At 40.2% G+C, this 13723-nt stretch overlaps 1 protein-coding gene across 1 annotated transcript in view; it reads left to right on the plus strand.

Annotated features, from left to right (window-relative positions):
* Positions 1-1683: 1683 nt before the first annotated feature.
* The window catches only part of LOC123512297 (golgin subfamily A member 6-like protein 22), a 130191-nt gene continuing 118151 nt past the window's right edge, over positions 1684-13723 (plus strand). The window contains exons 1-3 of the mRNA XM_045268634.1: positions 1684-1698; positions 1906-1992; positions 4667-4789. Coding sequence (XP_045124569.1) covers positions 1684-1698; positions 1906-1992; positions 4667-4789 — 225 coding nt within the window. The remainder of the gene's footprint in view (positions 1699-1905; positions 1993-4666; positions 4790-13723) is intronic.

Raw genomic sequence — 13723 nt, forward strand, 5'->3', positions numbered from 1 at the left:
TGGCAGAGGAACATTGTTCCTCTGCAATCCTAACTGAATAATATGCGTGTCTCAAGTCAACAGAGGCCATGAAATCCCCCTCACTTACCAAAGTAATTGCCTGTTCAAAATTTTCCATTATGAAGTGTTTGTATGGAATGTAGGTGTTGAGTTCTTTTAAGTTCAGTGCCACCCTAGCCTCACCATTCCTCTTTTTCCTTAAAAAAATTGGAGAGATGATTTGATCATCCGTTCTCTGTGTAAGTTTGATCACCTTAAGCTGTAAAAGTTTGGCAATCTCCCTAGAAACAATCTGTTGTTCTGGCACACTAAAATGATATTCAAGATCACCTGCAAATAAGTGGGCAATGTCAGCTGAATTGATGTCAAAATGGCAGTGTTGAACAATATCTAAAACAAAAGGATCCCTAGTAATTTACGCCACTCATGAGCAAAATACTGAAGCCTGCCAGCTTCAAAAGTGGTACTTGCCTCTGTTATGGCCGGGCCGGTACTGGGAGCGGCCTCTGCCGTTTTGACTCCGTGTCCTGGCGGCTGGGGCCTGACCTTAGACCACTCCTGAAGGCCGGTCGCGACGGCACGTAAGGGTGGACTCTGGAGGACCAGCCCCTGTGAGCAGGCCGACCCCAGACTCCACGCGACCTGCCCCCTGCGAACTTCCATGCAGACACCGGCTTCTTCATAGTATTTTTGTTCTTGAGCTTCTCTGTGTCCTCAATCTGCTTTGCAGAAAGAGAAACATCATCGCCAAAAAGAAACCGTGACATTGGGACCTTATCCGAACACAGATGGGCATACTTTTGGTTCAACTCCCGTTTCATCACGAACCGTCGAGCAATGTTATTCTTGTGGTTAGCATTGCCTAACAAGGCCAGAGCCCCATTTAACAAGCCTACTTCGTGCGCAAGCACAGAATGACCCTCATCTTGCGCCACTTTATCCAAGCGCAAAAGAGATTTCACAGTGATGGTAGCCGCCCTCTGAATGTCTTTGTTGACATCCTTCAACCGGAAATCCGCCTTCTTGGCATCGGTGCGCAAAGCCTCCAAGACTTGCGGGTTACAGTCCACCGGCGCGAGGGCAGGACAGTTAGCAGGCCTCTTGACCACGTCATCCTCGCAGATGTCTTTGTAGTCATCTTCGCAAACCACTGTCGAACACAAAGTTCACCATCTCGCAACCTTCGGGTCAATGTCAGCCGAAACCTGATCGGCAGGCCCAAAGGCCTTGGCCGCCTGCAACAAGGCGCTGCCGCCCGTGTCCTGACCCACCGACTCGCCGTCACTAGCAGAGTCGTGAAAACCCGAGAAGTAAGCAGGGGAACTCGGCCGCTGCTGACCAGTAGAAGTCCCTGCACCGTCAGTCACTGGTGGCGCAGGGGAAGCCACCGATCTTGCAACCTTCAACGTGTTGACGTCCTCCCACAGCTCTACCATCACAGCCATCACAGCATCCCACGGGGCACCACTGGCAGATGACGCCAGCCCTGCTTGTGACCGACTACTGCTAGACCGGCGCCTCGGTCTGTAAACATCCGATCGCCCAGCAACTGGCGACGAACTGCTGGACCTGCGGCTTAAATTGACGTCACAGGGCACCGCAAGGCCTGGCCTGGAAGACCTGCTGCGCCTCAGAGCAGCCGGCGAACCGCGAGGGTCGGCAGACACCCCCTCAATGGTAGACATGGTTGCAAACCTGGTGACGAAAAACACAATACAGCCGAGACCAATATGAGCGGCACATGCACTGCGTAACAGTGGAAAAAACAACCAAATTCCAGTGCTACCCCCTCCTAACAGTATCACGGGTAGAAGGCACTGTACCTGCGTAACAAGTGACGTGGCCTTACCTGAAAAAAACAACACCGTGCGAAAAACACTAAGTCCGCACAGCGTGTCCGTCCAGTGCGGTGCCAAGGAAACAACTGGTGTGGTTCGAGGCAAGCATATCTCATCATGTGGAGGTTCCACCAGCAGAGGGCGGTTTGCTGAGGTAAAATTATGCACACTCGTTGCTGACACCACTTCTTCACTCAAACTGTTCTACGTCTCAACACATCTTTGTGGGAAACTATATTTTTTTAACATCTCTCAGACATCTTCCCTTTCTCATCTTTTTACTATGCGATCTTGTGCTTCGAATGTCATATTCTTCTCTCAGGATCAGTTTCTCGTTATCCACTTGGTCCATTTCGTTGATCAATTTATAAATTTATATCAGATCCCCTCTCTCCCTTTAGTCTCTCTTCATATGTCATCCCTTCAAATTCTGGAACCATTCTTGTAGCCATTTTTCGTAGTCTCTCCAACTTCCTTATGTGTTTCATTTTATGAGGGGTCCACACTACTCCTGCATACTCCAATCTGGGACTTATTATAGTACTTATCAATTTCTTCATCATTTCTTTGTCCATGCAGTGAAATGCTACTCCAATATTCCTTAGCAAATTATACGAGGCCATAGTGTCATAACCCCGGAAAATTGAGATTCTGAGTTAACGGTTGCTTGGTGTAGGGGAAGGGTGTAAAAGTCGTATGCTAAGGTGGGCCACACATATTCGACCATTTGGGCACCTAAAACAAAGTGCAAAGTCATGCAAAAACATGACAGGGAAAGTCGAGACTAACATGTTGCATCCCGAGCGGTGTTGTCATATCTCCATGCTCACAGTTGCTGGCAGCCAGCCAATCAGCAGCGCGTAAGCGCGTGACGTCACACCCACGCCGCGCCTCAGCCAATGAGAGGCATATTTTCCTTCTCTCTCTCTCTCTCTCTCTCTCTCTCTCTCTCTCTCTCTCTCTCTCTCTCTCTCTCTCTCTCTCTCTCTCTCTCTCTCTCTCTCCTCTCATGTGCATCACCCTTTAACTCACCATGGCAAGACCTATGCTACTTTTCCTGAAGTTATGACTTCTAGCAGCGCCCCTTCAACTTCCCCAGCCTAGGATTGTATTTTAGGTAAAGACAATGCATAAATATGTACTTTTACCTATAGTCAACCCTTTCGAACAATAATAGAAAATGAAACATACTTGGAAGGATAATGAAAGTTGCGCTAATAATAAATTATTTATTTTTCGCTCGGAAAAAAATTCATGAAATCATCATGAAATTTTCACACACTCCTAATTTTAACATGTGTTCTTAAACTAGTACCTTAAACCATTAAACCATTAAACGTAAAAAAGAATTTACCGCTACGGAAATAGGCTAAAAATATCTATGGACATGAACCCAAAATTCTCGGATTTACTATTGAAAATCACCATAACTAAACAGAACTACCCGAGATCTTTCATTTGATGTATAATACTTATATATTCTGACCGATTTCATGCGCGTTTTCAGTGTTTAACTTTGAGCGTGTTTTACTCGAAAGTAAGGTTGACGGGGTTACGACAAATAGGCTTGGGGCGCCTCATATGTTTCTCTGAAAATTCTATCAAGGCCTACTGGTTGATTGTTTTCTTCCATCGTCACTCCTAACTCCTTTCCCTTTTTTACTTTCTCCAGTTCTACTCCATCTCCCATCTTATAGATTGCCACGGGTTGTCTTTAACTCTTTCCCATTTCCACGACATGGCTTTTGTCCACATTGAATTGAATTCCATTTCCCACTTTTTTCTCCATTCTCAGATCTTATTTAGGTCTTCCTGCAGTATTTCACAATGCTCTTTTTGCTTTATAACTGCACAGTTTTGTATCATCTGCAAACAGATTTATGTAGCTGTTCACTCCTTCTGGCATGTTGTTTATATATATGAGGAAAAGTATTGGTGCTAATACTGACCCCTGCGGCACTCCACTTGCTACTGCTCTCCACTTGGACTTATAGCTTTAACTACCGTCCTTATTTCTCTCCCCCTCAAATAATTTTCCATCCATCTCAATGTGCTTCCTTTTAAGCCACCCTTCTCCTCTAACTTCCACAGTAATCTTGCATGTGGCACTTTGTCTAATGCCTTTTTTGAATCCAAATAAATACACTTGACCCTCGAAACAATGGACCTCCCTCCCATCAACGGATTTCGGAAACTACGGACAAATTCTGGAGTCCGGTTTAATCTATGGACGAATATTAAGATGCGCGCAATTGTCCATTCCCGGCAAATTATTGTCCGGTAGGTGGCATATTAAGGTGAGAGAACTTCGTTTTCTGTATTGTTTATTAATATTTATTAAACTGACCATGCTCATGTCATCTATTTCAGGTTATTTGTTGTACTTAATGCTTTGTAATAGTGCTTGAATGATATCTTAATGATTACACAGTATTTTACGTACATTTTATACAGGTTTTTACATACTTTTGCAAAGAATGGACTTTTGCAATCTACGGACAGGGTCATGCACGCATTTGTCCGTTGTTTCGAGGGTCAAGTGTACAGTCAACCCATCCCTCTCTCTCTTGTACTCTATCAACTATTGTTGAGTAGAAACTCAGTAAATTAATTACACACAACCGTGTGTGTGTGTGTGTGTGTGTCATCTCTTCATCATCTCTCCTATTAGATATTCCTTTTTCATATTTGTCTTTTCTCTTTCACTATCTCTGCTCTTCAGTACCTTCATATATGTCTTTTTTCTCAATACTCTATTTCTTCTCTCAGGTGTTATCTCTTCAGTACCTCCCTGCCAGGTGTCATCTCTTCACTGTCTTTTCTCTCAGGTGTCAGGATTGGAGGGGAAGCTGTCGGCAGCAGAGGTTGACTTGACCAAGCTATTGGTGCGTGTGGAGGAGGCAGAGAGATTGGCAGAGGGAAGGAATAGCAGTCTAGAGGAGAAAGAGAAGGTGTGTATGTTTACATAGTTGTATTTACCTGGTTTTATATTACAGGATTTGAGTGGGACTCATAGTGCCTCCATATCTTTTATCCACCTTTACCTTAAATTTGTGCACACTTTCCCTTAAATTTGTGTACACTTTCTGCTGCTACAATCTCTTCACTTGATCTGTTCCAGATGTCCACTGTCCTATATGGAAAACTAAACTTTTTAATGTTCCTCAAACATTGACTTTTCATGATCTTGGAGTGTTCTCTTGTTTGTCTATCTCCATCCTCCATCATTGATACCAGGTCTTGTCTATCTATCTTTTCCATATGGTTTACTAACTTATAAATCATTATTAGATCTTCTCTTCTGCATCTGTCCTTCAAAGATGGTTGTTCCATTTCCTTCAGTCTTTCTTCATAGAGAAGATCTTCTATTTCTGTCACCATCTTTGTAATTGGCTTTCTACTGTATGGTGACCACACCACTGCTGCTTATTCTAGTCTAGGTCATATCATAGAGATTATGATCTTTTTGATCATACTCTCATCCATGTAAATAAATGCCACCCTCATATTTGTTATTGTCTTGCATGCTTAACCCCTTCAATACGGTGACGCCTATGTAGGCGTCATGAAGCCCCAGTAGCAAATACGGTGACGCCACGTGAGCGTCATATTTCTTTTCTGAGCTTTCTTCAGTTCAGTTGTCCCGTATAGTGTGTTGGATACCAACTACACACACCGTATGCTGTCCTTGAAATCCTAGTGCTCCTCCCACCATCCTTGTCTCCACCAATCACTAAAGATAAGCTACATGTGTCCCACCTTGTGTCTAAAATTACCCAATGGCATAGACTGTTCCCATCTCTCTCTCTCTCTCTCTCTCTCTCTCTCTCTCTCTCTCTCTCTCTCTCTCTCTCTCTCTCTCTCTCTCTCTCTCTCTCTCTCTCTCTCTCTCTCTCCATTCCTCCATTCCTCCTCCATTCCTCCTCCCCATCTCCTTCCTCCCTCCCCATCTCCCTCTCGAAGATAAGTTACATGCGTCCCGCCTTGTAACATTCGTGGACACACACACACACACACACACACACACACACACACACACACACACACACACACACACACACACACACACACACACACACACACACACACACACACACACACACACACACACACACATACAAAACTGTGCAGAGTTATAAAGCAAAAGAGGATTGTGAAATACTGCAAGAAGACCTAAATAAGATATGGGAATGGAGCAAAAAGTGGAAATGGAATTCAATGTGAACAAAAGCCATGTCATGGAAATGGGAAAGAGTGAAAGACGACCGTGGGAATCTATAAGATGGGAGATGGAGTAGAACTGGAGAAAGTAAAAAGGAAAAGGACTTAGGAGTGACAATGGAAAAAAACAATCAACCAGTAAGCCATATTGATAGAATTTTTAGAGAAACATATAATTTGCTAAGGAATATTGGAGTAGCATTTCACCACATGGACAAAGAAATGATGAAGAAATTGATAAGTACTTTAATAAGACCCAGATTGGAATATGCAGGAGTAGTGTGGACCCCTCATAAAAAGAAACACATAAGGAAATTGGAGAGACTACAAAAAATGGCTACAAGAATGGTTCCAGAATTTGAAGGGATGACATATGAGGAGAGACTAAAGGCTATGGATCTACCAACCGTGGAACAAAGAAGGGAAAGAGGAGACCTGATACAAGTTTTTAAATTGATCAACGGAATGGACCAAGTGGATAATGAGAAACTGATCCTGAGAGAAAAATATGACATTCAAGCACAAGATCGCATAGTAAAAGCTGAGAAAAGGAAGATGTCTGAGATGTTAAAAATATAGTTTCCATAAAGATGTATTGAGACGTGGAACAGATTAAATGAAGAAGTAGTGTCTGCAACGAGTGTGCATACTTTTAAAGTAAGATTGGATAAGTGTAGATATGGAGACGAGGCCACACGAGCATAAAGCCCAGGCCCTGTAAAACTACAACTAGGTAAATACAACTAGGTAAATACACTCATACACACACACACACACACACACTCATATATACACACACACACACACACACACACACACACACACACACACACACACACACACACACACACACACACACACACACATGAAGAGAGGACAGCAGAGGAGAAGAAAGATGGAGAATCGCTGAGGAAGTGGAGAATCAAGATCTTCACTACCTTTGTTTGGGTTTACAGTGGCCTGGGCGATAAGTGTGGACTCAGCAGTGGGAAAGTTACAAAAGAGCAAGAAATGAATATTTTTTCATAAAGACCAACCAAGGCTTTTTACAGACATGTGAACAACAACATCAAAAATAGAGAAAGTATTGAAAGTTTAGAAGTAAATGGAGTATACAGTGAAGATCCCAGGAAATGGCAGACTATGAATGGATGCTTTCGGAAGGTATTCACAAAGGAGACTGCTTTTGACAAACCACTGGTAATGGAACAGAAAGGGATTATGAAGGAGTTTCAAGTAACTGTGGAGGAGATCAAGAACATGATGGGGAGTTTAGAAGTGAGAAAAGCTGTGGGACCTGATGGGGTATCAGGATGGATTTTAAGAGAATGCAGGAGCAATTGGCAGAAAAAGTTTGTGAAGTAATTGATGCCTCATTAAGGGAAGGCGTAGTGCCCCAAGACTGGAAAAGAGCTAACATTGTCCCAATCTATAAATCAGGTAACAAGAGAGACCCATTGAACTATAGACCAGTGTCACTTACAAGTGTGGTAGCTAAGATGTGTGAGAGGGTGGTGAAGACTAGATGGACAGACTTCTTGGAGAAAAATGACATACTTTGTGAGTGTCAATTTGGTTTTAGAAAGGCGTTCATGCACGACAAACCTGATATGTTACTATTCGAGGGTGATAGATGTAATACAGGAAAGAGATGGTTGGGCTGATGGAATATATCTGGATTTAAAAAAGGCCTTTGATAAGGTACCACACCAGAGACTGATCTGGAAACTTGAAATGGTAGGAGGAGTGCATGGCAGTTTACTAAAATGGATGGAAGACTTTTGGTAGGAAGAGAAATGAGAACAATAATTAAGGACAGACCATCAGAATGGGGATTGGTGGAGAGTGGAGTTCCACAGGGATCAGTGTTGGCACCAGTAATGTTCGCAGTCTACATAAATGACATGGTGGATGGGGTGTCCAGTTATGTGAGCCTATTTGCAGACGATGCAAAATTGTTAAGAAAAGTGAGATGTGACAAAGATTGCGAACTACTCCAGGAAGACTTGGACAGAATATGGAAATGGAGCTGTACATGGCAAATGGAGTTCAACACGACAAAATGCAAGAAAATAGAGTTTGGCAAGAGTGAAAGAAGAATCAGGAGTATGTACAAGATAGGAAATGAAGACATAAAACCAGTCATGAAGAAAAGACCTTGGGGTGACAATTACCAATGACCTATCGCCAGAGAGACATATAAACAAAATAATTGGAGAAGTATTGAACTTATTGAGGAACATAAGAGTGGCGTTCGTATATCTAGATGAAGAAATGATGAAGAAAATAATTACTGCAATGATAAGACCGAGGCTTGAATATGCAACAATACAATACATGGTGCCTGACTTAAGAGATTTGTGTTTAAATGGAAGAAACACTTATAGGAGAGATGTGAAAAATATAGCTTCCCTCATGAAGGGTGGAAGCAGTGAGAAAGATATTCCATCTAAATGCAGGTATGTGACAAGGAAAGAATGAAAGCTGATGATGACAATGTTGGTGAGGGAGGAGGAGAATTTGAAGGCTTTGATACGGCGCAAACTTCACTATTTGATAGAGTCTTAACTATCGAACGTAAATTAGATAAATTGATAAAGGAGAGTATGGGAATGAAAGAGAATGAAGAACAGGATAAAGAGCTCCAGAAATTGAAAGAAAGGATAAAAAGAGTGGAAGAAAACGAAACTAGGCTAAGAACCGAAAATGAAGAATTAAAAGTCCAAATAGCGAACTATAAGAAATTGATGGAAGAAGGACTCGGTAAAGCCGAGAAAGAAAAAGAAAAGCTAAAAGATCTAGTTAACAAAGAAGAAGAAAGAGTACAAGACGTGATTAAAAAAGAAGTACAAGCATGGAGAATCCAAGATAAGAAAGACAAGGAATCATTTCAAGAAGTATTTCAAGAACAGTTAAAAGAAAGAGATGAAAATATGACAAGCAAAATGATAGGAGTCCTCAAGAAAAAGAAAATTTAGTAAGAGAAATTGCGGAAAAAAGAAGAGTGTAATTATTTTTGGACTGAAAGAAAAAATGTTAAATATAGACCAAGAAGGAAAAAGACGAAATGAAATCAGTAAAGACCTACTAAAACATCTGAATGACGAGGATAGACAGAACTTAGAAGAGGAAGTAGAAGAAATCCATAGAATGGGACCATATCAAGAAGGAACAGTGAGACCAATTAAGATATTACTAAAATCACAAGCAGCAGCAGAAGAAGTACTATATAGAAAAACGAAACTCAGAGAAACAGAAGGTTGCAAAAATATATATATAAAGAAAAATAGAAACGAGGAGGAAAGGAAGAGACACAATGAACTGGTGGCAGAAGCAAGAAAAAAATAATGAAAGGTCAGAGGAGGAGAAGAAGGCATTTTTGGAGAATTATAGGAGACAGGATAAGGAAATGGTATATAAAAGAAAGAAGAGAAAAGAATGGAGCAAGTTTAACTAAAATGATAAGAACAAGAGATTAAAAATGATGTATACAAACATAGATGGGATTTTATCTAGTAAATTAGAATTAAGAGATTACATAAAGAAAGAAGAACCAGATATTGTATGCCTGGTGGAAACAAAGTTAAATGAGGCAATAAAATAGACATAGATAAAAGGTATAATATATGGAGGAGAGAGAGAGTGGGTAAAGGAGGAGGAGGAGTCATGATGATGTTAAGGAAGGAGATAGTGGTAAATCAAGTGGAGTTTGGGAAGGAAAATCAGAAATACTGTATGTTAAGATGCATATTAACAAAAAGGAGTTAACAATCATTGGAACATATGTGCCACCAAAACAAACTCATGGACTAACCAAGAATATAGAGACATGATAGATGACACAATAAGGAGTCTTACAAGAATCATTAAGGAAAGGAGAAAAGTGATATTGATAGGAGATTTCAACTGTAAGGAGGTAGACTGGGAAAATTATGAAAGTGGTATGGGGAAGATGCCTGGGAGATAGATTCCTGAACCTAATGATAGATAATTTGATGGTCCAAAGAGTAAAGGAAAAGACAAGATTCAGAGGAAACGATGAGCCGGCAAGATTAGACCTAGTTTTACAAGGGATATACCAATTAAGGATGATATAAGATACAAGTGCCCATTGGGAAAGAGTGACCATGTAATATTAGAGATGGATATAGAAGAAGGAAAGGAAGATAGAGATGAATCATACAAAGGAGACCGATTAAATTACAGAAAGGCTGATATTGAGAATCTCAAGAACTATTTTAAAACGTAAACTGGGAGGAGATGGAAAACTCATTAACGGTTCAAGAGAAATATAACTTATTTTTGGAAATATACAAAACTGGGGTCAGGAATATGTTCCAAATATAGACCTAAAGAAGAAGGAAAGAAAGATTGGTTTAATGCAAGATGTGCTAGGGCAAAGGAGAAACGAGATGGAGCATGGAAAAGGTGGAGAAGAAACAGAAATCCAGAAAATAAGGAAAACTTCAAAACAGCAAGAAATGAATATGCTAAGGTGAGAAAGGAAGAAGAAAAGAACTATGAAAAGGACATTGTCGAAAAATGTAAGGAACAACCAAAATTGTTCTACAGATTCATAAATGGAAAAATAAGACAAAAAGAAACAATAGAAAGGTTAAAAGGAGAAAACGGAATGGTGGAAGACCCAAAAGTATGGCAGAACTGTTAAATAGTAAATTTCATGAGGTCTTTACTAAGGAATCCAAATTTGAAAGACCACAGGGTAATAGAGACTGTCTATATGAAAGAGATTAAAGTAACCAAGCTTGAAATAAAAAGTTGATGACGGAATTGGATGAGGAAAGGCAATGGGACCGGATGAAGTCTCAGGCAGAATACTGAAAGAATGTAGGGAAGAACTAGCAAGTCCAATATACAACATCATAAAATGCTCAATAGAAAATGGAACAGTGCCAGTGGAGTGGAAAAGAGCTGAGGTGGTTCCCATATATAAGAGCGGAAGGAAGGAAGAACCTTTAAATTACAGGCCGGTATCACTAACTAGTGTAATATGCAAGATGTGTGAAAAAGTAATAAAGAAGCAATGGATCGGGTTTCTTGAAGACAACAAAATATTATCAAATAGCCAATTTGGTTTTAGAAAAGGTCGGTCATGTGTGACAAATTTATTGAGTTTCTACTCTAGAATAGTTGATAAAGTACAAGAGAGAGAGGATGGGTTGACTGTATTTATTTAGATCTAAAAAAGGCTTTTGATAAAGTGCCACATGAAAGATTACTATGGAAGTTAGAGGAGAAGGGTGGCTTAAAAGGAAGCACATTGAGATGGATGAAGAATTATTTAAGGGGGAGAGAAATAAGGACGATAGTTAAAGATATGAAGTCCAAGTGGAGAACAGTAGACAGCGGAGTGCCACAGGGGTCAGTATTGGCACCAATACTTTTCTCGTATATATAAATGACATGCCAGAGGAGTGAACAGCTACATAAATCTGTTTATGGACGATGCGAAACTGTGCAGAGTCATTAAACAAAAGAGGATTGTGAAATACTACAGGAAGACTTAAACAAGATCTGGAAATGGAGCAAAAATGGGAGATGGAATTCAATGTGGACAAAAGCCATGTCATGGAAATGGGAAAAAGTGAAAGACGACCAGTGGGAATCTATAAGATGGGAGATGGAGTAGAACTAGAAAAAGTAAAAAGGAAAAGGACTTGGGAGTGACAATGGAAGAAAATAATCAACCGGTAAGCCATATTGATAGAATTTTCAGAGAGATATAATTTGCTAAGGAATATTGGAGTAGCATTTCACTATATGGACAAGGAAATGATGAAGAAATTGATAAGTACTAAAATAAGACCTAGATTGGAATATGCAGGAGTTGTGTGGACTCCCATAAAAGAAACACATAAGAAAATTAGAGACTACAAAAATGGCTACAAGAATGGTTCCAGAATTTAAAGGGATGGCATATGAGGAGAGACTAAAGGCAATGGATCTACCAACCTTGGAGCAGAGAAGAGAGAGGGATCTGATACAAGTTTATAAATTGATTAATGGAATGGATGAAGTGGATAATGAGAAACTGATCCTGAGAGAAGAATATGACTTTAGAAGCACAAGATCGCATAGTAAGAAACTAAGGAAGGACGATGTCTGAGAGATGTTAAAAATATAGTTTCCAAAGATGTGTTGAGACTTGGAACAGTTTGAGTGAGGAAGTGGTATCAGCAAAGAGTGTACATAGTTTTAAAGAAAAATTGGATAAGTGTAGATATGGAGACGGGACCACACGAGCATAAAGCCCAGGCCTTGTAAAACTACAACTAGGTAAATACACACACACACACGACATGCCAGAAGGAGTGAACAGCCACATAAATTTGTTTGCTGATGATACAAACTGTGCAGAGTTATAAAGCAAAAGGAGGATTGTGAAATACTGCAAGAAGACCTAAATAAGATCTGGGAATGGAGTAAGAAGTGGGAAATGGAATTCAATGTGAACACAAGCCATGTCATGGAAATGGGAAAGAGTGAAAGACGACCTGTGGGAATCTATAAGATGGGAGATGGTGTAGAACTGGAGAAAGTCAAAAAGGTAAAGGACTTAGGAGTGACGATGGAAGAAAACAATCAACCAGTAAGCCATATTGATAGAATTTTAGAGAAACATATAATTTGCTGAGAATATTGGAGTAGCATTTCACTACATGGACAAAGAAATGATGAAGAAATTGATAAGTACTATAATAAGACATAGATTGGAATATGCAGGAGTAGTGTGGACCCCTCATAAAAGAAACACATAAGAAAATTGAGAGGCTACAAAAATGGCTACAAAATGGTCCCAGAACTTGAAGGGATGACATATGAGGAGAGACTAAAGGCTATGGATCTACCCACCTTGGAACAAAGAAGGAGAGAGGAGACCTGATACAAGTCTATAAATTGATCAACGGAATGGACCAAGTGGATAATGAGAAACTGATCTTGAGAGAAGAATATGACACCAAGTACAAGATCGCATAGTAAAAAGCTGAGAAAGGGAAGATGTCTGAGAGATATTAAAAATATAGTTTCCAGAGATGTATTGAGACGTGGAACAGTTTAGATGAAGAAGTAGTGTCTGCAAAGAGTGTGCACTCTTTTAAAGTAAGATTGGATAAGTGTAGATATGGAGACGGGGCCACACGAGCATAGAACATCCTATATAGAACATCCAAGTTAAGAGAGATAGAAGGTTGTAAAGAGGTGTTTGTGAGAAAGAATAGAAATGAGGAAGAGAAGAGAAGATATAAGGAATTGGTGGAAGAGGCGAGATGGAAAAATGATGAGCGGTCTGAGGAGGAAAGAGAAAAGTTTTTTTGGAGAGTTATAGGAGAGAGAGTCAGAAAGTGGTATGTGGAAAAAAGGAATACGGAGGAACCCCTAGAGCAGGGGCAGGCAACCTTTTTAGAGTGAGTACCAGATGAGACTCTTGGAAGGAGGGGCGGAGTGAAAAACGAAATCTCAGAAATACTATATTTTGTATAATATTCAATAAAAAATGAGACAAATGCATGGAATACTATAGTAATAAAAGAAAATGTTTGGACACACGACTACTACTACAACTACTAGTACTACTACTACTAATAATCATAATAATAATAATAATAATGAAATGTAAAGTAATTCAATAGTATAATTTATTC

The sequence above is a fragment of the Portunus trituberculatus genome, chromosome 33 (genome assembly GCF_017591435.1).
Source record: "Portunus trituberculatus isolate SZX2019 chromosome 33, ASM1759143v1, whole genome shotgun sequence".
In the NCBI taxonomy this organism is placed as follows: Eukaryota; Metazoa; Arthropoda; class Malacostraca; order Decapoda; family Portunidae; genus Portunus; species Portunus trituberculatus.